The sequence below is a fragment of the Gobio gobio genome, assembly GCF_949357685.1.
Source record: "Gobio gobio genome assembly, chromosome: 11".
Taxonomy (NCBI): Eukaryota; Metazoa; Chordata; class Actinopteri; order Cypriniformes; family Gobionidae; genus Gobio; species Gobio gobio.
The window spans coordinates 26130481-26154441 of NC_137104.1; the positions used below are offsets into that span (position 1 = coordinate 26130481).

The 23961-nt window shown below is 39.6% G+C and overlaps 1 protein-coding gene across 1 annotated transcript in view; it reads left to right on the forward strand.

Annotated features, from left to right (window-relative positions):
- arid1ab (AT-rich interactive domain 1Ab) overlaps window positions 1-23961 on the forward strand; it is a 91326-nt gene that overhangs the window by 39916 nt on the left and 27449 nt on the right. Inside the window, exons 2-4 of the mRNA XM_079829059.1 lie at window positions 1790-2002; window positions 7388-7960; window positions 8097-8213. Coding sequence (XP_079685185.1) covers window positions 1790-2002; window positions 7388-7960; window positions 8097-8213 — 903 coding nt within the window. The remainder of the gene's footprint in view (window positions 1-1789; window positions 2003-7387; window positions 7961-8096; window positions 8214-23961) is intronic.

Genomic DNA, 23961 nt, shown 5'->3' on the forward strand with positions numbered 1-23961 from the left:
GTCAGTAAAGCCGGTTCCTTGATTAGTAGTAAATCGCCATCACCTGCTTTCAGATAGAGCGGCATTTACTACACAGAGCCGTATTTCACTGACAAGCTGAGCCATATCGCATTAATTATCACGGATGTATCGCCTGCGATAATTAATGCGATATGGCTCAGCTTGTCAGTAAACTACGGCTCTGTGTAGTAAATGCCGCTCTATCTGAAAGCAGGTGATGGCGATTTACTACTAATCAAGGAACCGGCTTTACTGACGAGATGCGCCTAACAATGTCATGCGATATATCGCCCAGCCCTAGTGGCAAGGAACCAAAACTCCATCAGGTGACAGAATGGAGAAAAAAACCTTGGGAGAAACCAGGCTTGATCGAAAATGTATCAATGTATGTAAGAGAGAAGCTCTTATTGGGGAAATTTAACACTTCATGCTTGTTACTATGCAAGATAATGCAAATGTCAAATGGGGGGGGTGAGTGTTCAGACGGCCATCAGGCAATGTCTGGTCGTCAAGTGAGCATCTGTCGGGCATACGTCGGCGGCAGTTTGCCCGATTCAGCATGTTGAACCGGCTTTGGGCCATTAGTGAGAGAGTTTGGTCTGATTTAGTTAAGCGAGCGAGTCGAGAATAAGCGCGAAAGTGATGGAAGAGCACAAAGAGACTGCACCGACAGAAGGTTAATTTGACGTAATCTTACCAGAGCATTCCAATGGGCAAATATTTTCATAACTCGCTGCCAGGACTGTAGAAAGTAATTGATATTCAAAATGGTAAGAATGTGCTGGTTTGTATATCTGCAGTCCAAGTTTTAGTTTCCCTTTTTGAATGAAGAGTATATGATACCTGGTGCAGGTGCGGAACGCACATGCTAGTTGGCCATTGTCTGTAGTCTTTGCGGTGTGTTCAAGTACTTTTTTTTTTTTTGTGGGCCCAGACACAGCCGACGTGAAGTCGACAACTAAGTCGGCTTTCATTGCCGCTAGTTCTTTGACGGGCTTGTCACGGCCTTAACATGAACGATGTGGGCTTGTTCTTTCTGATTCGGATGGTACAATACTATTCAGTTCAAGTCTCATAAATCAATTTGAGAACACTTGAAAGCAAGTGCTGTCTTTTTTACAAGTAGAAAAAAGACAGGCATTTCATTGCCAATTTAAGTTGATGATATCAGTTCCTGCCTCGAAGTGGAAGGGTCTCTGTCATCTTTCCCTACTTCCAAAGCACTGTGCTCTTGTAGTCCCAGAGACTTTATTCCAATCTCTCTCTGTCCTGTGAGCTGGTGTTCAGGTCACCCTCCAGTCATCATACACATTTGTTTCCTCTTGTCTGTTTTCAAAGGGAAGTTCAGTGTTCATCCAGTTTCCAGCCGCTGGCACTCAGGTTGGCCTTGAAGATAGAACCGCTGCTTTAATTTTCTCATTCATTCAGCGCCAATTTCCCCTCCCTTCACTGGCACTGTTTTTGAAGCATACAGATCTATTTTTGATTTTGGGTGGCGTGCCTTCGCTGTGCTCTGGCTAATACTTTTGTGACATTGTGATTGTTTGCATTCGTAACAGTGGAAACAAGCCTCTCTTGATATTGATCACCATTGACTTCATCTTAAACCAGAGATGCTTAAGTGAATGCTTTCAGAAAATTAATGATCAAATGCTTGGCGTGCAGCTGGATCAATGCTGAAAGGAAGCTGAATATTACCACAATAATTTCACCTCCTGTATGGCACTAGCTGATTTTGAACGGTGCAGCTGAATTATTAGCACTTACCATTATCCTTTCTTTCTTTCAGCCTTCTGTCCCCATGGACCAGGTGGGAAAAATCAGAGGGCAACACTACGGTGCTGGAAACCCTTACTCTCAGCAGCAGGGACCTCCCACTGGCTCCCAGCAGGGTCCTCCTTACCCAGGACAAGGATACGGACCCCCGGGACCACAGAGATATCCTATGGGCATGCAGGGCCGCACTCCTGGTAGCATGAGTGGAATGCAGTATGGGCAACAGGTCAGCTTAATGTATTCATGTTGTTGTGTTTTGTGTCATTTTGATGCATTACATTGCTTTGAGATGGTTTCCTGCCAAGCAAAATAGTTAGTTGTATGGCAGCTATAGAACACATGGCTCAACACTAGGGATTTTTTTTTCCACTGGCCCCGCCACAGAAGAATAGTACTTAAAATACTTATTGCTTTCATTGTTTTTGACCCTTACATTGTTTTGTAACCTTGTATTCAAATAAGGTTTGACACTTTTTTTTTTTTAAATCACAGTGAAATTTTACAATTTTCAAATTCGATACCACAGCTAAATCTTCTAGACTAACTAATACAAATGATTAAAACATTATTAAAGACAAGTAAACAGTCAGTAATAAAATAAGAACAACTAATAAATCAAATTGCAATAGCACAAATAAATACAGTGAAGCACTGTTTATTTAATTGATTTCACATACAAAATTACACTTTCTATGTAGTTTAATAGAAATCTAAAATTGTACAAATCATTTTGGTTGTTAAAGAGTAGGTTATAGCTTAAAGAGTAGTTGTTAAAGGGTGTAATTCGTACAGTTCATCACGATACGATATCGATTCTCATAGCCAGCGATACGATATTTTCAGATACTTCAAATACTGCAATTCGATTCAATATAACGATATTATGTGCCTATTTTACACAACCAGTTATATTTTTATTACCTCATTCCAAATGTAAAACATATATTTGAAAATGTGTCATCCTGGACCCTGATTTGGGACATCCACACAGGAAATTCAACTCACACAGGAGATCAGTAGTCTGATGACCGCTTAGGACATGACAACAGTCAAAGAGGCACAACAGGCTTCAATGCTAAAATTTTAGTGACGATTCAGCAGACAGTGACAGGAACTGTCCCGCCTCCCGAGCGTCTTTCAGAAGCTCTAAAAGGTATTGTAAACGAAAATGCAAGTGTTGGCGATAATGCATAAACTGACATTGCGTGAAAATGTGGAGTGTGAGACAAAGGTGCCTCTTAAATGTATAAATGGTATCGATTATTTTTATTACATTTGTTTTACACGTTGCATCGATGCATTCATTAAATTTGTAACAATACGATGTATCGATCTATATCGACGTATTGTTACACCCCTATTAAAGACCCTTTGCATCCATCATTCTGCAGCACTTGCTGGTGTATTAATGTCACTACTTCACATAATATAGACTGCACTTTAAAACATTTTCCTGATTTGTTTCAGCACATCCAGTACCACAGTACATCGATTTTAACCGAGGGGGACAAGGAATGCAAAATTGTGTAGGGCACCCAAAAGTATGGTGCTAAAATACTCTTAAAATGAATGGATTTGACAAAATATGATTCATAATTGCGTGAGCTAATTCACATTTACAAGAAAATTTGTCTAATTACTTTTGAGACCATTTTAGCTCCATACAGTAGAATTCAGGTGATTCTGGTCCAACCATTCTGTTCATTAACACAGTGTGCAGACCTTTTACGCTGCTGCCAACTTTAGGTCTCAGCTTAAACCTCAAGTCTTTTGACTGACTTAAGACGTTCTTGATCATAGCAGCATGAGCTCATGGGTCTTTTCATCTGCACTTTCAAAGAAGGTTGTTATGAGGTCACAGCGAGGCTCGGGTTTGTCACATGGGGATTTCCTTGCACGCCTGTATTTTTGTACGTGGCAGTCTTCAAGTGTCAGCCTTTCTTCATCCTGTTGTCTGTGCACTTGCACTAGGTGCCCCATTGTGCTTGTGTTGAGTAAGCAGATGCACTGGAGTGCCATCCATTTGTAGACTGGCATAGAACAGGCTCTTCAGGTTGTTTTTATTAAACCTTCCTGTCAGAGGTGTTTTTCTTCCCCATTTTTATATTTCCTTTTTTCCTTGAGAGGGAAAGTGCCCAGCTTGTCACCATCAGGCTTTTGTCACACAGTACATTCTCCAGCAAGGTCACATTTTTTTGTAGGCTGACTGAAAGTAATGAAATTCAAGCATTTCCCTGAAAGCCCATGTGCGCCCTGGTCATTCAAATGGATAAGAGCTCTGAGAGTCTTAGTGAAACCTAAAATGTCTTTTAGCTGCTGTTGTGAGCCTTTTCCAAGTGTGTGTACATCTCACAATGCAACTCACATTAACTACTGTTTTACACAGTTACTTGCCAAGTTGATTACAGATTACTTGATAACTGAGAATGATTAATGTTATGAATTCATCCTGGGTTTTTTTTTTTGGCTTTTGTTTATTTTTGAATAGTAATAAATAACTTGCACCAGGTCTTATTATTAGTTTCAATGGAAGCGTTAAGTAGCTAGTGCATGTGTGTTTGTAGCAAGTCTGCTGTGTTTGCATTTTGCATCTGTTTCAGTTTTATTTACGGGGTTACGCTGGCTCTAAATTGAGTGTCAGTTCACCCCTCTCACTGAAAGTAAACCGTGTCCTAGCGGGTAACTTTTTCCAAGCAGTTCCTTCTGCTATACTTTCCTCCCCGCCACCACCTCTCCCTTCTGCTGTTATCGTCTGGCTGTCTGCCCATATGCCCATGAGAAAAGCTTAAGTGAAAAGCACTTTAATCAGAAGTTTAAAAAATCACAAAATAAAACAAACAAATGGCAATGATTTAATGAGAATGATAATAGTGAAAATATGTATGATAACATAATGCACTGTTGTGATTGTCGGCATGAGCTGAAAATTTTGTAATTATTTTGTCAAATTATATTATAGATCTTATTTTGAAAGATTCATCCTTGCATACGTTTCATAAAATTGACCACACAATTTTTTATCCGTGTCTTAACTCGATCTGGTAAAACGTCAGACTTGGCTCTGGCATGTATGCAGTACTTCAATTATTTTTAGGGATGTAACAATTCACTCAACTCACGATGTGATACGATTCACGATACCAATTTCACGATACGATTTTCTCACAATTTTTTTCAACAAAATGAGATTTAAGACATTCTAAAATAAAAGTGTCCTTTTATTTCTCAGACAAAATTCTGCATATTTCTCTGTAAAATGTATATATATATATTTTATGTCAAATAATAACCCAATTGAAATTTTAAACCAATCCTCAAATAGTCTCTTCAAGGAGATCTTCCAATGGTGTTTTCTTGGGAAGAGGTTATAAAAGAGCGGAAGTAAATATTTAAAGAGCAGAAATAAAAAGACATGGTCAAATTAAAACAGTGACAGGGGTGTCACATTGTTATAAAGGCAATATTTTAATTATAATTTGTATCATTACACTTGCAAGAGTTAGAAAAACAGAACACATTTAGATAAATATGCCATAATCAACAAATTTTGTAATTATTGAAGAAAAAAAATCTGTGTACACATTTAGAGAAAGAGATAGTAAAATAACTACAACACCTGGTTTTACAACAGCACAGCATTAAGTATGTGGAATACATCCTCGCACTGGTCTTTCTCTTGATGAGGAAGAGCCTGTAATTAATTTACTACGGCAGAAAACAGGCTTGTATGTTTTTGCTGTGAAAACACTGATGCACCTTGTGATCTCCATGGCAATCGCCCTCGACGCAGCGAGTGGGGCTCCAAATCCGTCGGTCAGTGTGGTTTGGTCTTTTATCTTTTTACATGCAGACGGAGGTGACTGGAGCCTCTCACTGTGGGGATTATTCTTCGGAAAGTCAAGATGCCGCCACACCTCCGATTTGAATGAGTCAACGTAAACTGTGCGCTTGCTGTCGCCATGCTTCTGTTAGACAGCGCATGCACACAGGTGCGCTCGCGCCAAGCTTCCATATGAATGAAAACATTAATTTATTTCACTCTTCTTCGCGCCAGTGCACGCACAAGTCAGTCACACTAGCTATAACTTACTCGTTGCTATCGTGCCTGTAAAGTGTGGCTGTTTAAAACGTGTATAGCGATTCGTTTAACATCTCAACCGACTTGAATCGCCACAAATTTGTATCGATTTTCAACCGGCTCCTACTGAATCATTACATCCCTAATTATTTTATCTGCTTAAACTCTGCTCCTCCGTAATGGATTGCAAGCTCGTTTTCACTTTTGATTGCAGTGCCCACATCTCTAAATTCAATCAACTTGAATGTACGTCACAATACATAAGAGAAGACCTATCGCGTTTAGGGTTGGGTACCGTTCACATTTTAGGTACTGATACTGCTATCTGTACATAAATTTTTTTGGGGGTACTTTAGGGATATTTACATCAATAACTGTAAAGAAACTGTAAGTCATTTATAGAAGTGTTATTGACATTATGCCAGAGCTGCCATTGTCTGTGGTGTTTGTATACTGTAATATTTACTAGTAAAAAGTAGGCTACTAGGTACTTAATTTAATTAATAAAAAAAACCATATTATTTTTTTCTTGTTAATTTAATTTATATGAAAAGATTTCCCACAAATTATGTGTTGTTTATTTTCTGGTAATCAAATGAAGACATGAGATATTCATTTAATTAATCTATCAAACAAAGTGCTGCACAACTGAGCTTTATATGGTTAAAATTAAAATATTAAAACAATTTTAATTTATTACTTAAAAGATTACGTTTTGATAATTTATTATTATTACTTTAGTGTTAGTATTATTATTACATTGAGAGTATCTAAATTCTACTGTACAACATTAATGTATTTGTCAAATTAAACCAAACTTTTATTTTGACGGGTTGCTATAATGATCTTTTTGAGTTTCTGTGTGTTTATGATGTAATAACGGTAGTTTTTCTCAAATGACATGGCAAAATGCTTATAAAATGACTCTCGGTGGCTCTGGAGATGACGTTCATGTCTTCATATGAGACCGCAGCGTTGGAAACATGCGACAGACGTGTGCGATTCTGTTTGTGTGTGTGAGAGAGAGGTAAATTAAACAGCACCCCTGCTCCATTCATTCGCACAGAGATACGCAGGGCATGCAGGATTTGTATTTAAATAGTCTTTACAGTTTAATATTCACAGACAATAGTCTATATCACTAGAGGTGTTCTCAGGTACTGAAATTTGGTACTGATTGATTTAATGTGAATCGGTATTCGGTAGTACCGACGTAATTTAGTCAGTGCCCTTAAAAGTACTGAGTTCGGTACCCAACTCTAATCGCTATTGCCGTTTAATCACAGTTTGGTTCGATGTCATAAGGGAATATCTTAGTCTTGTTGAAATAGAATTGATAGTTTGTGAATCAGAATCAAATCAAATTAGTGGCAATAACCAGCTAAATTTTGCATGCCTGGTGATCAGATATTAAAACGCATACTGACTACAGATGGTCACAGTTATATAATGTCCCTAGTTTATGTTTTTGAGTTGCAAAATTAATGTTTGCTTGCTAATTGGAGTACTTGGTTCTTATTGTGTTCTCTTTAGATGGGCTATGGACAGCATGGCCCAGGTAGTTATGGTCAAAACCAAGGTGGCTACTACGGACAACAGGGTCCTTCAACTCATGGAGGCCCCCAGCAGTCTCCATACCCCCAGCAGCCCTCCACTGGACCAGGATCTCAGCCCCCTTATACCCAGCAACCCCCTGGTCCTCCCCATGGCCAGAGTGGGCCCTCTTACGGCCAACCTCAGGGCCCCCATGGTCCCTCTCAGGGCCAACCTCCATATTCCCAGACTCCACAGTCACAGTCAGGACAGCCTACCTACCCCCAGTCCCAGGGTCCCCCTCAGTCACAGGGTCCTTCTCAGGGCCAACAAGGGTCTCAGTCGCAGCCTGGATACTCTCAACCACCCGCCGGTCCAGTTCAGCCTCCTCAGCAGCAGGGACCTTCACAACCGCAGCAGGGCCCACCACAATCACAGCCGCCTAGCTCAGTGCCGCCTCAGTCATCCCAGCAACCTTCTGGACAGGGTCAGCCCTCACCTTACTCCCAGACCCCTCCGCTGCAGTCTCAACAACAGCAGTCGCCCTTCCAGCGCTTTCCTCCGCCACCTCAGGTAAAAACAAAACTAAATATGACACTGACCAAATACTTGGAGCTGCTTCGATGAACACTAACCTTACACAAGTGCGGAGTGAGTTGCCCTTCTACAAAATGCTTCAACATTATATTGTCATCACTTTGTTCCTCAGGAGCTTTCTCAAGACTCTTTCAGCTCTCAATCTTCAGCTCCTTCCTCCAATCAGCCCATGGTGTCCGGTAAGAGCGGCGCAGAGGAGACCATGCAGGGACGACCTTCCAGTCTGCCTGTGAGTATCACGAATGTTTCAAACCAGAACGTCATGCCATGCAGGCTTTCAAACACTTTAAAGTGCTTAAGCTGTAAGATCTATTGCATTTAAGTCTATGCAACTGCTTCTGTTACTCAACAGAATATTTTTAGTTTATCTACCACTGTAAGCTTATGCTTTTGTGCCTTAATGTATACAAACTTGTCCAAAATGTCTTCGTGTTTGGGTTAGTGATTGGCTGGAAGACTGTAGTCATAGCCAGTACAGGGTTTTTCCTGGGTCAAAAATGGTCTTCGGTGGTGGCTGAAAGACATGGTCATCCATACACACACACGCACGCACAGTAAAAAAGTACCCTACCCACGTGATCTGCAAGCGCAATACTGACAATACATTTTAAATAAATTCAAAGAAAGTTTGTAACTTTTGCTTATCTTATTTTGATCCCACATGAAAAAATACTGTAGTATATTATAGTAAAATTACTCTAGTAAATACTATAGTGTTTTTCAACCGTACTATAGTAAATATACTACAGTAAATTAACAAAGTGTAGTAAATACTATAATATACTATAGTATTTTTTCATGTGGGATACCTTGATGTTTGTTTTTGTTCCTCATTTTTACACTATTTACTGATAATTGTTTTGGTATATAATCATATCAATATTAAAAAGTAGTAATAAAAAAATGAACAAATAGCCTAATTTTCTGCCATATACAATTTCATAAAATGATAAGCTAGCTAACAACAACTTTATTCTGGGTTCACCTCACTCCAGTCTAAACTAAGTGATTTATAGGCTATTTATTCTACTACACATTATGAACATAAATAAGCTGAAAGACTGTGGATAATTAAAACTAACTCTTACACCCACTCTTGCTAAATTGTGTAAGCACACTTGTGTTCTCATTTCAGACGTGTTCAGAGTAAATGATTAAACTGATTCGTTAGTTCAGTGTTGGACAGATCAGTTGTTCTAACCAGTCGTTAAAATGATTCGGTTCAAAGGAGTCATTAGGTGGCGAATCGGACATTAGCAGACGCTTTGTGTGCGAATCCCGTCTGTTAGAACATCGCGAAAGATTTGTCAACACACAGAAAACACTTCATAACCGGATAGGATTTGTTTCCCGTTTATTGAAAGTATGCTTTATGTCAGCTGGTCAGAGAATCAGTCAATGTTTTTTGAGCGCATTTCACACCCAGCGGTAATTAAAGGAAAACATTGTCTGATAGCGCCACGTGCAACATGGATTCGGTCTTCCGACCTTTTGATTTTGATTAACGTAATATGTGAAATATTAGAAAGCTAAGAATGCTTATTTTGAAGACAGAGAGCGTGCGAGCGGGGGAGGAGCTCTGATCGTTCTCTCTGTCACTCAGTCACAAGCGCAGCATCTATTCTACATCATTCATAAATCACAATAACTCAACAAATAAAGCTTTGGCGGGACAAAAATTCGTTTTGGCGGCCGCCAAAAAAATTTCAATGTAGGAAAAACCCTGCAGTACTATACAGGGTTCGGCAGGGATCAGCTCCGTGGCTGTAAGGTAGTTTATGTGGTAACTGGCATTGACCCTTTGAAAAAGATTTGAGTTTTGAGGGGGGTGGTAAATATCGTAAATTGTGTCCTTAAGTCATGGGTGACCTGTCCTGCTCCAGAAGGGCCACCATCCTGCACTGTTTAGCTAATCAAGGGGTGTTTCTCACTACCAAGTACACAAAGTTCAGACTTGCGCCTGGTAATTCTACAAATGGAACAGCAGCGTTCTTGATAATGCCACTCAGCTCACTCTGGCTACTCCAGTTATCTGTATTTAGTTTATATATACAATAAAAAAGAAATGTCTCTGTTCGTCTTCCTTTTAAAAATCTTAAACATTAAAGGGTTAGTTCACCCAAAAATGAAAATAATGTCATTTATTACTCACCCTCATGCTGTTTCACACCCGTAAGACCTCCGTTCTTCTTCGGAACTCAAATTAAGATCCGAAGTCCGAAGGCTCAGTGAGACCTGCAAAGCCAGCGACGACATTTCCTCTTTCAAGATCCATTAATGTACTAAAAACATTTAAATCAGTTCATGTGAGTACAGTGGTTCAATATTAATACAACAAAGCGACGAGAATATTTTTGGTGTGGCAAAACCCCCCCGAAATAACTTGTATAGTGATGGCCGATTTCAAAACACTGCTTCATGAAGTTTCGGAGCGTTATGAATCAGCGGTTCGGAGTACCAAAGTCACGTGATTTCAGCAGTTTGGCGGTTTGACACGCAATCTGAATCATGATTCAACACGCTGATTCATAACCCTCCGAAGCTTCATGAAGCAGTGTTTCGAAATCGGCAATCACTATATAAGTCATTATTTCGGGTTTTTTGGCGCACCAAAAATATTCTTGTTGCTTTATAATATTAATATTGAACCACTGTACCCACATGAATTGATTTAAATGTTTTTAGTACATTAATGGATCTTGAGAGAGGAAATGTCATCGCTGGCTATGCAGGCCTCACTGAGCCATCGGATTTCAACAAAAATATCTTAATTTGTTTTCCGAAGATGAACGGAGGTCTTACGGGTGTGGAACGGCATGAGGGTGAGTAATACATTTTCATTTTTGGGTGAACTAATCCTTACATAGCCACATAAATGTGGTTCAGGCAAACAACAAATAGCATACATCTTCACTGCATGCATATTTATAATAAAACGAAATATAAAACACAACCCTGCCTCTTTTCCTTTTTATTTAAAAAACATTGTGGTTCAGGCAGTTTTCATAATCAATAATAGCTATTATATAATTATAAGAAGCGATGCAAAAGGAAATAAAGACAAGCAAACAATTCAGTCAGATGTACAAATTCAGCACTCTAATACATTGGTAAATTTAAATAAATATATAAAGTTATTAAACTTTGCCCTCGGCCAAAACGATATGTCTGGGAACACGCTATAGATTGTTACCTGTTAGATATATACAAGATAAATTAGATCTCATATTTAACAATTCTACAGAGGCATCAGAACAAGCAGCAGGACCCCGTCAGAAGGACTAGCCAAGGTAAGGCTGTTCTCGGCGGGGTACATGAGCGCTGATCGTCTGCTGATCGCCTGGATCTTACAACTCAGAAATCGTTGGAACAAATTCTCAAATAGGCTCTATCTTTATAAATAAACCACAGATGTGAGATTTAAACATCACATTCTCGCCTGATGAACTCTTAAATCTACATTTTTATGTAGTGTTTTTAAAGTTACGTGGGTTTTCTCGTCCGCCATTGACGCTTGCTTGTTGGTGTGAGATGCATTCTGGGATGCCTGGTTGTCTCAAGTATGCACAAGTCACCTCTCGATCCATCCTTGATAAAAGGGGCGGATCAAGAACAAATCCAGGGATTTGAAGTGCACTTGGCTATATGTGAACTTTGAATTGGAACAGTACTTGGGCAGTGACTGATGTTTCACAAGTCCACAACAACACAAGTACAGACAAGAACGGGAAAATAGGGCGGGACACATCGAGAAGCCCCTCATCTTTTTTTAAAATAGCCAATAGCGTTACGTTTATATCACAGCTTGCCTTCCCCTTTTAGATTTAATATGAAACCTACTAAAGCAAAACAGTGAACATAATCATGCTGAGAATGTGTAGTTTGAAAAGTGTGTAATTTATGTTGGTGTCTAAATCGTTCCATATCCCCTATATAGTGCATTGTGCCATTCACCATATAGAAAATAGTAATTGTGTGAACAAGTGACTGATTTCAGCAGCAGCTTCAGATTCTAGAGCATTTGATTGGACAGGAAATCTGATGAGAAGTGCATAGTGATGCCATCAAAATTGATTATCCATAGTGGCGGAAGTGAGAGACTGTAAGTTTTGAATTTCTATATCTTCTAAATGCGAATTGTCGCATTTAGAAGATATACGGGGTTTTTTTTGAGGACACTAGCTTATAGATAATCTTAAGGCTAACATATTCATACTAAGTCAAAAAAAAAAACAATTTTGATTTCATGGGGACTTTAAACCCTCCAGGCAAGTGCATTGGTTGGAGCTAAACTTTGCAAGACATTGGCCCTCCAGGAGCAGGATTGGATACTCCTGCCCTAAGTGTATCGGAATCTGGAAATTACCCAATATTTTGGATTTCAACTGGGGTCAACTGCACTTCAGAAGCTTTTAACCCCTTTTTTTGCACATAATATATAGCATAACCTACATTACATTCACTATATTTGTTTTTGTAGCCTTCACTATGAACATTGTATTTATTCAAATAAAATAAAAAGTATATTTCCCATTGATTTGATGCCCAAATGGACCAGTATAAAAAAATCCTTAGCGTTGAGCCTTTTGCATAATACTTTGAAAGAACTTTTGTTTCTCACCTGAGTGTTATTGTGTGGTTTTGATTTGTCTGATTTACCCAGCATAAACCTTATATCATGCTTCATGTTGGTTACATGCTACATGGATGCCAAAAGTCGGCTATGCAAGATTAGTTGCTTTTGGAAATCAGGTCAACAAAAACCTGAAGGTTTGCACATCACTGTGAAAAACATTCAGGATATGGTGCGCGTGTGTGTGTGTTTGCTTATAGGTTAGCAGTTACAAATAGCTCATTCAGAGCAACAGAGTGTCCAAAATTTCCAAATGAACTGAGATAATTAATGTGAGTGAGAGAAAGAGAGAGAGCGAGAGAGAGAGAGAGAGAGAGAGAGAGAGAGAGAGAGAGAGAGAGAGAGGCGTCTAATAGAGCGCTGGCAAATGACTGGAGCTCGAGGGCTTGAGAAGGTAAAAGGGGATGAGTGAGTGAGAGAAATAAGATCGTTTCGTCTCTGCCAGTGGGGGATGCCTTCAGGATGTGATTTTCCTCATTTATTTATTTATATATTTCTCTTACGTAGCCAGTGACTGAGATTGGCCGAGATTTTATTCAATCCAAGGAATCCCCATGGTTGCCTGCAGGAAAGGCAATAATGTAGCCCTCGATTGACCCCTTCTACCACCAACATCTCCCTCATGCTCTGCTCTCACGGTAGATTAGCCCCTACTGCTAACTTTAGCCCCGCCGACACCAAAGGTAAAGCGCCTTCAAATCACTACCTGACCAGCATGCAAGTTATCCAGCTGTGTAACAAAACTACTTGAAGCTTGTTACTACCATGCTGATAAACAATACTGGGCATATATGTATTGTTACAGGGTTTATTTGTTTTAGGGTCTTCATTTTCCACTCCTTGTAGCCTCAAATTCTTTAGCTCTAATACAAAAATATAGTGCTTCCACCCCCTGTAATTGTTAGACTTTGGGATCTTTTAGATTAAGTCTTCGTTTGTTGGTTTTTGAGGACTGATTTTATGAACGTTATTGTGGATTAAAGCTGCCAACTGCAGAGACATTTTAGACACTGAATAGGAACCAGTTTAACTGGTTCAGCTGGTTTCCTGATAGTCGTTGCTTCACACTGCAACGAATGAACAAGTCTAGCAACTGTACACTTTGTCAGTTCTCTGTGAACGGTTTGTTCTCATGCATGTTTTGTCGTCTTCACTGAAGGATATTTACAACATTCTTTAACGTTTGATTTAGTAGTGGCTGCTGTGGAAGGCATTTCTTTGTGTAAATCAGTGAAATCATTGCACACTATTCAAAGAATAAAAAAGTTTGTATTTTTAAACCTTTTAAAAAAATGTATCTTGCTCCACCTATAAAACAAATTTCTGTTTCTGCTGATGTTTCTGATGCCACACACACAAACGTGAAACGTGAGTATGAGGCTACTGATAATAGTAATGCTATTCTAAAATCTTGCTAATGGTTAAAACCTTTCAATAACCTTCAAAACACTCATCCATGGTGAGTGAAGATTTATTTTGTTGCTTGTCATGTGCTGTTGGTTAGCCCTGTCCACTGTAAAGCCTCATGGGTCCAAAGCCTGTCAGGTTGTGCAACATTTTTGCTGTTAGAGTGTTATTTTAATTAGTTAGATTGTTTTAAAGTATTTCGATTAATTCATTAATTCATTAACTGTGCCCCTTATGGATGTTTGCTGAGGCCCCTAGTGAGCCCTGGTCTCCTGGTTGAGAACCACTGTGTGTGTTAAAGGGATGTCAGTACCTTTCATTGAGCTGGTACAAAACACAACCACAGTTCACTGTGCCTTATATAACCTAGTGCACTGATGCTTTTAACTGTCTTTCTGCTGTAAATAAGTGTGAAGCCACATTCAGTTATTGGCAATTATATTGACAACAAAAATAATTGGACTTGTGGGTTTTTGCTGGCAAGATTCTACCTTCAGACAGCTTTTCATGAGCTTGCATTTGTCTTAGTTAATACCCATTTGGCATATTTCTCTGTAGGCGCACTCTGGTTTACCATAATGTCTCAGTCATATGTATGCCGATACGTGCCAAGATGGAGAAAGACAGAAAGCTGGATCTGAATCCAAAAAACTGATTCCCCAGATTGTCTTCATAGGCAGAAAGACTGGGCATCTTTTGCTGTGATCCTGATTAATTAGTTTTGAATTATGTTTTTTCTTTTTCATTCCCCAAATTAATCGCAATGCAGTGTGGTTCATATCAGTTGAGGATCAAATCAAATCCTCTTCCATTTGGTTGATGATAATGGTGTTTATGTCCGCATATATGAGCGAGAGTGATCTGGCAGGGGGAGATTTCCAATTGCTTGGGATTTCAATGTGGGACGCCCTGGAAGTGATATATCCTCTCTGTGTGTGTGAGAACATGAACACTCCCTCCAGTCTTTTCTAATCTCCTCCAGTTCCTTTCTGATGGGCTTTTGTGCCCCTTCCTCAAAGTACGGCTAATCCGAAGCTGTATCCGCCTCCCCTCTGTACTTCTAAACTCTGCCGTGACTTCAGGGGTCTGTCACCCTCGGCCCCTCGTTTCCTCCGCTGCCTTTATATCTCTCATGCTTCCTTTCGAAGTCAATATACTCAGTGTCCTGTAACTGCTCCGTCCCTTAAACTCTGTCCATAATCTTTTTGCAGTATCTTATTCGGAGATGCATAAGTAAATAAATGTGCTCAGGCCTAGAGGGGAAGATCACATGTTTGTCACACGTTCGTTAGGTTTTTTTTCCCCCTTCTTCCCAGTGGAAAGGTTTTATTGAGTAGTAATTCAACTCACTGGGGCACAACCCGTTGGGAACACGAGAGACTCTTAAGAGAAACCGGGGCTAGAAGAATACAGTGAGATGGTGATAAAACTCAACAGTAATACACATTACAATATCATAATCACATATTGTATGCAATCTTATTTGTAAAAAAAAAAAGATGACCCTGGACCACAAAACCAGTCTTAAGTCGCACGGGTGTATTTGTAGCAAAAAATTGTATGGGTCAAAATTATCGATTTTTCTTTTATGCCAAAAATCATTAGGATATTATGTAAAGATGATGTTCCATGAAGATATTTTGTAGATTTCCTACCGTAAATGTATCAAAAATGTAATATTTTTACTAATGTGCATTGCTAAGGGCTTCATTTGGACAACTTTAAAGGCTATTTTCTCAATATTTAGATTTTTTGCACCCTCAGATTCCAGATTTTCAAATATTGAGCTTTTACTCAATTTGACCCTTATGACTGGTTTGTGGTCCAGGGTCACAAATATTAAATGATTTGAATGCTGGATGCCTGTTAAGCATGTGCAACTGGGCAACAGACTTGCAATGCACTGAATTCCAGTGTTTTTTTTAATTATTATGTGTAGGTTTGCAGAAGGGGTTGTGCATTCAAGAACTGATTCTTATTCACAACTAGTTCCTTTTTTGAAAAAGTTGAAATCTGTAGGAAATGCTGATGGGGATGAAAGCAAATAGATATTTAATGGAGAAAGAGGGATTCAGGATGGATTGAGGCAGGATATTGAGAATGAAAAAGAAATGTAAGCAAATAGAGGACAAGTGTGTTGGAAAGAGAGCAAGCAAGTTAGACACTGAGCCATATTCACACAGGAACCTCAGTGGCTGACATCATTAAGACCACCCGCATTTCCCCCAGCACTCCCACCCTGACAGACCACCAGTGCCAAGCGCTCCAGTACTGTCAGATGTCTGCGGCTCTTTCCATCCATCTTTCCTCTATTTCTATCTTGTTCCTTTTCACTTAGTTTCCCATCTAACAGTTTTGTCTTAATTGCAGTTACCTTTTTCTCACTCTCTCATTATGCTGTCTGTTTGCAGAGTGGTGTATTTATATCTTTTTACTCTTTTATTTTGTTGTATTGTTGTAGCTTTTATATTTATTAATAGCATTTGCTAAAGCAAGCATAACTATTACTTTTGCTCATACTTGGTTAGTGATTTCAACAATCGTTGCTCAACCCTCCACTTTTTGGTATGAACATGAATGATGCCTCATAAATTGTGGCTAGAGAAGGGGAGTGATTTATTTACCAAATTATCAGAATAGTCCAATATAAGATATTTGCCTGGTGGAGATGAAAGGAGTTATGGAAGCCCGTTTACACCACGTAATAAAAAAATAAGGTAATAGCAACTTTTTAATCTCACTATTTTAGCTTTTTCTCCAAATTCCGAGTTTATATCTTGTCATTTTCCTCCCAGAATTTTTTCTTTAAATTCGGGATATAAATGTGCAATACTGAGAAACAAGCCAAAATTAGGATAGAAACTCTTATAACTATAATTGTGATAAATCCTGTTTTATTACACGGTGGATTCATCATAATTACGACTGTTTATATATTGAGTTTTAAAAAAAATGAAGGAAATCACAACTTTGGATCTCAATTTTGAGTTTCAGAATAGAGCTGGGTGGTATGACGGTATTTATCTTATCATTAGAGATTTTATAATAAATTATATATTATGATTAAATCTTTCTAATGATTTATAGCCATAGGCTGTCTGCATGTTAACAGGTAACCCTGAAGTTTTTCATGAAGTTTTCTGTAAAATAAAAATGTTTTCTTAAATACTTTTTATTTTGAATAATGAAAGTGTTATTACAATAGTAATATTTCTTATTATGTTTATTTTATAGCATTAAGTCATAATAATAATAATTTGTCATATATATATATATATATATATATATATATATATATATATATATATATATATATATATTATGCACGCACGCACGCATGCATACAGACAGACATACATACATACATGCATACATACATACACTCATCTAAAGGATTATTAGGAACACCATACTAATACTGTGTTTGACCCCCTTTCGCCTTCAGAAGTGCCTTAATTCTACATGGCATTGATTCAACAAGGTGCTGAAAGCATTCTTTAGAAATGTTGGCCCATATTGATAGGATAGCATCTTGCAGTTGATGGAGATTTGTGGGATGCACATCCAGGGCACGAAGCTCCCGTTCCACCACATCCCAAAGATGCTCTATTGGGTTGAGATCTGGTGACTGTGGGGGCCATTTTAGTACAGTGAACTCATTGTCATGTTCAAGAAACCAATTTGAAATGATTCGAGCTTTGTGACATGGTGCATTATCCTGCTGGAAGCAGCCATCAGAGGATGGGTACATGGTGGTCATAAAGGGATGGACATGGTCAGAAACAATGCTCAGGTAGGCCGTGGCATTTAAACGATGCCCAGTTGGCACTAAGGGGCCTAAAGTGTGCCAAGAAAACATCCCCCGCACCATTACACCACCACCACCAGCCTGCACAGTGGTAACAAGGCATGATGGATCCATGTTCTCATTCTGTTTACGCCAAATTCTGACTCTACCATCTGAATGTCTCAACAGAAATCGAGACTCATCAGACCAGGCAACATTTTTCCAGTCTTCAACTGTCCAATTTTGGTGAGCTCGTGCAAATTGTAGCCTCTTTTCCTATTTGTAGTGGAGATGAGTGGTACCCGGTGGGGTCTTCTGCTGTTGTAGCCCATCCGCCTCAAGGTTGTGCGTGTTGTGGCTTCACAAATGCTTTGCTGCATACCTCGGTTGTAACGAGTCAAAGTTGCTCTTCTATCAGCTTGAATCAGTCGGCCCATTTTCCTTTGACCTCTAGCATCAACAAGGCATTTTCGCCCACAGGACTGCCACATACTGGATGTTTTTCCCTTTTCACACCATTCTTTGTAAACCCTAGAAATGGTTGTGCGTGAAAATCCCAGTAACTGAGCAGATTGTGAAATACTCAGACCGGCCCGTCTGGCACCAACAACCATGCCACGCTCAAAATTGCTTAAATCACCTTTCTTTCCCATTCTGATATTCAGTTTGGAGTTCAGGAGACTGTTTGTCCAGGACCACACCCCTAAATGCATTGAAGCAACTGCCATGTGATTGGTTGATTAGATAATTGCATTAATGAGAAATTGAACAGGTGTTCCTAATAATCCTTTAGGTGAGTGTATATGTATGTGTATATATGTGTATATATGTATACATACATACACACACACGAATACACACACACACAATGTATATATTATAAATATTTATATTTTCATACGTTTAAAAGAATCGCATTTTTAACCGCAATTTTAACCAGAAAAATCACAATTAGATTTCCCTACCAAGTGTAGTAAAGCACAATTGAGCTGACACAGCTAAAGCACGCGCACAGAAAGCCTACGTCTCAGCATGCAATCGCAAATTCAGTTCTTTTTCATGTCTTATTGCACTTGAATGGTCAAATACACAGCTATGTCAAAATGCCTATCGTATTTTCTTGTCAACCTATGGTATATGGGGTGTCAAACTCATTTACACCTGTCCTGCACAAAACAAGAAAATGGCAGATAGATTGCATGAAAATGCTAATTCATTCACTGCCATTAGGTGGTGCTTATGGAAGTGAATAAGGAAAAGAAAATGCTATCAAGACTTTTCTGAAGACAGTAATTTCCCTGCAGAGATACATTCATATAAACCCCAATTGAATATTTATATTTTTCTTTCGCGAACCATGAGCTTGCTGTGCATGGTAGGCTACAGTTTTTTCTCTGCTGTTGCGTCTGTATTCTCATTTTTGCGTCCATATTCAGAACATACCTGTGTTAACGTCCTGTTTACAGACTGTGTGCCTCCACGACGCATGCGCGAGAATATGACGTAGCGCCGGGGTTTGGGAATCCATGAAATGCACACTTTAGCCCGATTTTGAGAACTACGCCGAGACCTAAAGCACGATCAATGTAGAATCCAACAGCTTAGATACGCGCGTCTTTCTCTGCTTTTAAACAAATCGCTTCTTGGTCATGTGTCCGAACGCCGGATCTGCGTCATATTCTCGCGCATGCGTCGTGGAGGCACACACGGAAGACAAGAACAAGTTAGATAAAGGTGTTATTTTGATTTTTTTTTTCGCACAAAAACTATTGTCGTTGCATCGTAAAATTATTGTAGAGTCACTGTGGTGAGATGGACTTTGTAACAACGTTTTAAGTGCCTTTTAATGGGTCTTGGGAGTATAAATGTACTGAATGCCAATGGAGGCCTATCTGAAGCCTTTCTCAGCCATCAGCTTTCAACAAAAATATCTTCATTTGTGTTCCGAATATGAACGGAGGTCTTACGGGTGTCGAAGAACATGAGGGTGAGTAATTAATGACAGAATTTTCATTTTTGGGTGAACTAACCCTTTAAACCACATCAAACGGTACCAGACGATCAATATGGGTCTTACCTAGCGAAACGATCGGTCATTTTTTTTTAAATAAATAAAGTTTAAGTTTTATAAGCACAAATGCTCACCTTGCTCTGTTTAGTGATGCGCGCTCGTGACGTCACGTAAAACGCAATTACGTTGAAAAGGTCACGCTAGACGCAGGCGCAAAGACGTTTGAATATGTGGATACGGTCCTCCTTCCGCTCATTTGTAAACACTGACTTGGTACTTCCGCCTGCGTCTAGCGTGACCTTTTCAACGTAATTGCGTTTTACGTGACGTCACGACCATTTAAAAAAACATTTATATACTTTAACCTCGAATGCGCGACTTTGGTGTTGTTCTTAATGACGTATGACGCCATCATGTTGGAAAGGTCACGGCCGTGACATAGCTGGAAGTACCAACCCAGTGCCGAAAAATATCTGACATCGTTGTTTTACCTTTATTATTGTAAAGGGCCTTTGATTTAGTCTTTGCACGTTATTTTTAACACTGGGTCGGTACTTCCACGTATGTCACGTGACCTTTCCGACGTGATGGCGTCTTATGTAGTAAAGAACAGCAACACAGAAGTCACGCATTTGAGTTTAAAAAGTTTATAAGGGTTTTTTTTTATTTTATTTTTTTTTTATTTATTTTTTTACAAAATGACAGATGGTTTTGCTAGACAAGACCCTATTCCTCTGCTGGGATCGTACAGAGCCCTTTAAAGCCCTTCGAAGCTGCATTGATTTGGACCTTCAACCCGTTGGTTGCCATTGAAATCCATTATGTGGAGAAAGATCTTAATTTCTTTTCGACTGAAGAAAGACATGAACATTTTGAATCAGATGGGGGTGAGTAAATGATCAGAATTTTCATTTTTAAGTGAACTAATCCTTTAATGTGTGCGCGTTTTGGGTGCGAGTGCGAAACCAGAGTCAAATTATGCTATCCTGCGCTGAAATTCAGGCCCTATTCTACCAGAGTGAATGAAACAGCCGAGTGAGAGGAGGCGGGTGTGTGTCAACTTGCTGTTGAAGAGAAGTGTGCGAGAAAGCGCAGCTGGTATCGATACTGCAGAAAATGAGTGTTGGAATGTATCGAAAAATCTATATTTTTGACAACACTAGTAGTTGTATTGAATAAGGTTGTATTGTAGTTGTATTGAATGGGTGTTGGAATGTATCGAAAAATCTATATTTTTGACAACACTAGTAGTTGTATTGAATAAGGTTTCATAGGTTTGGAGACTTTTGACCACCTAGCAATGTGATAAACTCACCTTGGCACTTACATAGCAACGCATTGACAATTATCTACATCACCCTCGCAATGTGGTGGCGTTTTGCACTTTCACATGCACTTCTGCAGTGTTTATCAATGAATATCAGATTGAACCAGAAACTTTAAAACAGAAGAAACAGAGACATTTTCTCTTTCAGAAAAAAATATAATCTAGTTTATAAATCTAATTCTGATGAAGTCTCTTGGAATAACACTGTCCTTTTTAACTTTTGATTGCTCTCTGTGTGATCTGAATGTTCAGAAGGCAGTGGTTCAGTGCAGCTCTCGGCCTGTTTTGTGTGGCTGTGCCGTTGCAGTATTCAGAGTCTGGGGCGTGTTTCCTGTTGCTATTCTGGGTCTTCCTGTGCGCGCGTGGCTTATTCATGTTCATGGGCTTCAGGTTGCTCTTGTTCATGTGCTCTCTGTTAGTTTAATTAACTGAATCATGCAGGATGTGAGAAGCTGCCGTATTGGTTTGCATTTTATGCTTTTCCAAGAGATAAAAAAAAAGGTTTGCGTATCAAATACTTTTCACTTGTTTTTTTTTGTGTGTTTTCGTGTTCTCCTTCCTCCCTTCGTTGTCTGTCTCTCGCACTCTCGTTCACACACCCACTCTCGGCCCTCCAGCCCCCCACCCCACCCTCTCTCTCTCTCGGCGCTCCTGCTCGGCTGACGGCAGCACAAAGGCCGTGTCTCACTGCAGCACTCTCTCTCTCTTTCCCTCTACTGCCTCTCCCATTATTTCTGTTTTTCCTCATCTTTCCTCTTCCATACTTTTTCTGAATTGCATCAATACAGTGTTTTTAGTCAGGTTTTTTTTCTTGTAGGTATGCAGTTGGGGTTTAGAATTAAGAACTGGTTCTTATTCAGAACTAGTTCCTTTATTTAAAAAAGACACGGTCATCCATTATATTCATGATGTTCAGTTTCATTAGTGGTTCTTAAGCATCAGCCTCCATCCCCAGGGCTGGATGGTATGGCGATATGTACCCTGTGGTGGTAGAAATGTCAACCCGGAAGATTCTGTTATACTGTTTACCTTTGTATATCTGTGGTGTAATTTAAATCAAGCGGCAAGCAGAAAACTATAGTGGGATGCAGATGGATGCTTCCCATGTAGATTTTGATTATAATGAAAGCGTGTTCGTGTAGGGATGTGCTGCTCTAAGTAACAATCGCAGTGGCGTATTACTATTGGAAGCCAACTGTTTTGCGCACATTTATTTTTGTAAACGACTTTCAAATGTGGCATATGCAGTCCTATTTCTGAAGTTCTAGTGATTTAAGTCTGTTGTTTTTAACTTGCGGTGCATCACAATATGCAGCCGGTCACGTTAATGAAAATTTGCTGGCAAAAAAAGGTGCATTGCCCATTGTCATTAGTGTAGCAATGTATGAATTTGTTGAATTTCCAACAGAAATAACTGTATTCAGATATATATTTTTTGGTTCCTTAGAAAAATGCAGACGGAACATCACACTAAAATACTTGTAAGCCGTACATAATTGGCAGTATTTCCTGCACTACCATTCAGGCAAGTTGGTTCTTTCTCAAGTATGTAAAGAATTGTTACAGAGCCAAAATCATTAAGTGGAATTGGAACCAGAATCCCGTTAAATTGCATACAATTACTATGCTTATTTGCCGATCTCGGTTGTCTCGTCACTTATGGTCAGCCTACAGCTCCAGGAGCTTTTCCATGCTATCCACATCTCCGGCCCTGTGCTCTGCACAGCTCCAACTCTGGGGCCGCTTTGCTGTGGGAGGGGCGTTGCTCTGGAGGAGAGGCAGACAGGCTGTTTTTTTTTCCTCTGTCAGGCACCCAGCCCCCCAGTATCCACCTCTCCTCCCTTCTCTCTCCCTCTGTTTTCACCCAGACTGGGCGGCTGCCTCTCTTACAGAAGCATCTGTGGTTCCCGCTACTATTGTGACCCACACAATAGACCCCCTAATGCACTCATACAGAGAACCCCTCCCCAACGGCATCAAACATGGGAGAGAGACACGATGGATCAGTCCAGATGCCTGTGAATAGATGTTTTTATTTGCAGCTCTGACAGTGGTGCCCATATGATGTGATAACGTTTGGGTTGCAAAATTGTTCAGTGCATCACTGAATGTATTTTTACTTGTGGAAACCCTTGTTACACTAATTTGAACATATTTTATGTGGTGTAGTTAACCAAAACTGTATGAGAAATGCCAAAAGACATCAAGAGTTCATCAGACTTTGCCGGTGTCAGAAAGCTTAAAAATGCTGCCTTTGGCAGGCTATTTTGCTGAAGATCATTAAACCGTTATGCTGCCTCAGAAGTCTGTCCAAAATCAGTTTCGTGAGATACCTTCATGTGCAAACGCTGCCTGCAAAGTCATTGCCTGATAGGCAACAACTCAGCTGCCTAACTTTTTGGACGCAGCCCTTGACTCCATGGCTCCAGCTTTGATTGGTTTACTGGTAAATCCAATCACAGACATTCAATCACTCTTAGAGAGAGTGACCATGGCATATAGCGCAACAGTCAGGTTCCGGAAAAATCCCATTCATTTTCCCCATGGATAAATTGAGTTGTAGTGATTAATGTGTAAGAGGTTTCAAGACACACCAGGAGCTCTGAGGTTAAGTGATGATATATCTTTCCGTAAAAGCCTATAGTCAGTATGATTTTCAACTCGCTGAAAAAAAAATAACCCAACCAGTTGTCTTTCATTAAGAATAATTTTGAAACCCTCTATTCAAGCAATCGCCACCCCCGAATTGCTGCTAATTCAAAAGCGAAAGTAAAATGCGCCCCGGCCACACGGGCATTCATAATGGTGCGTG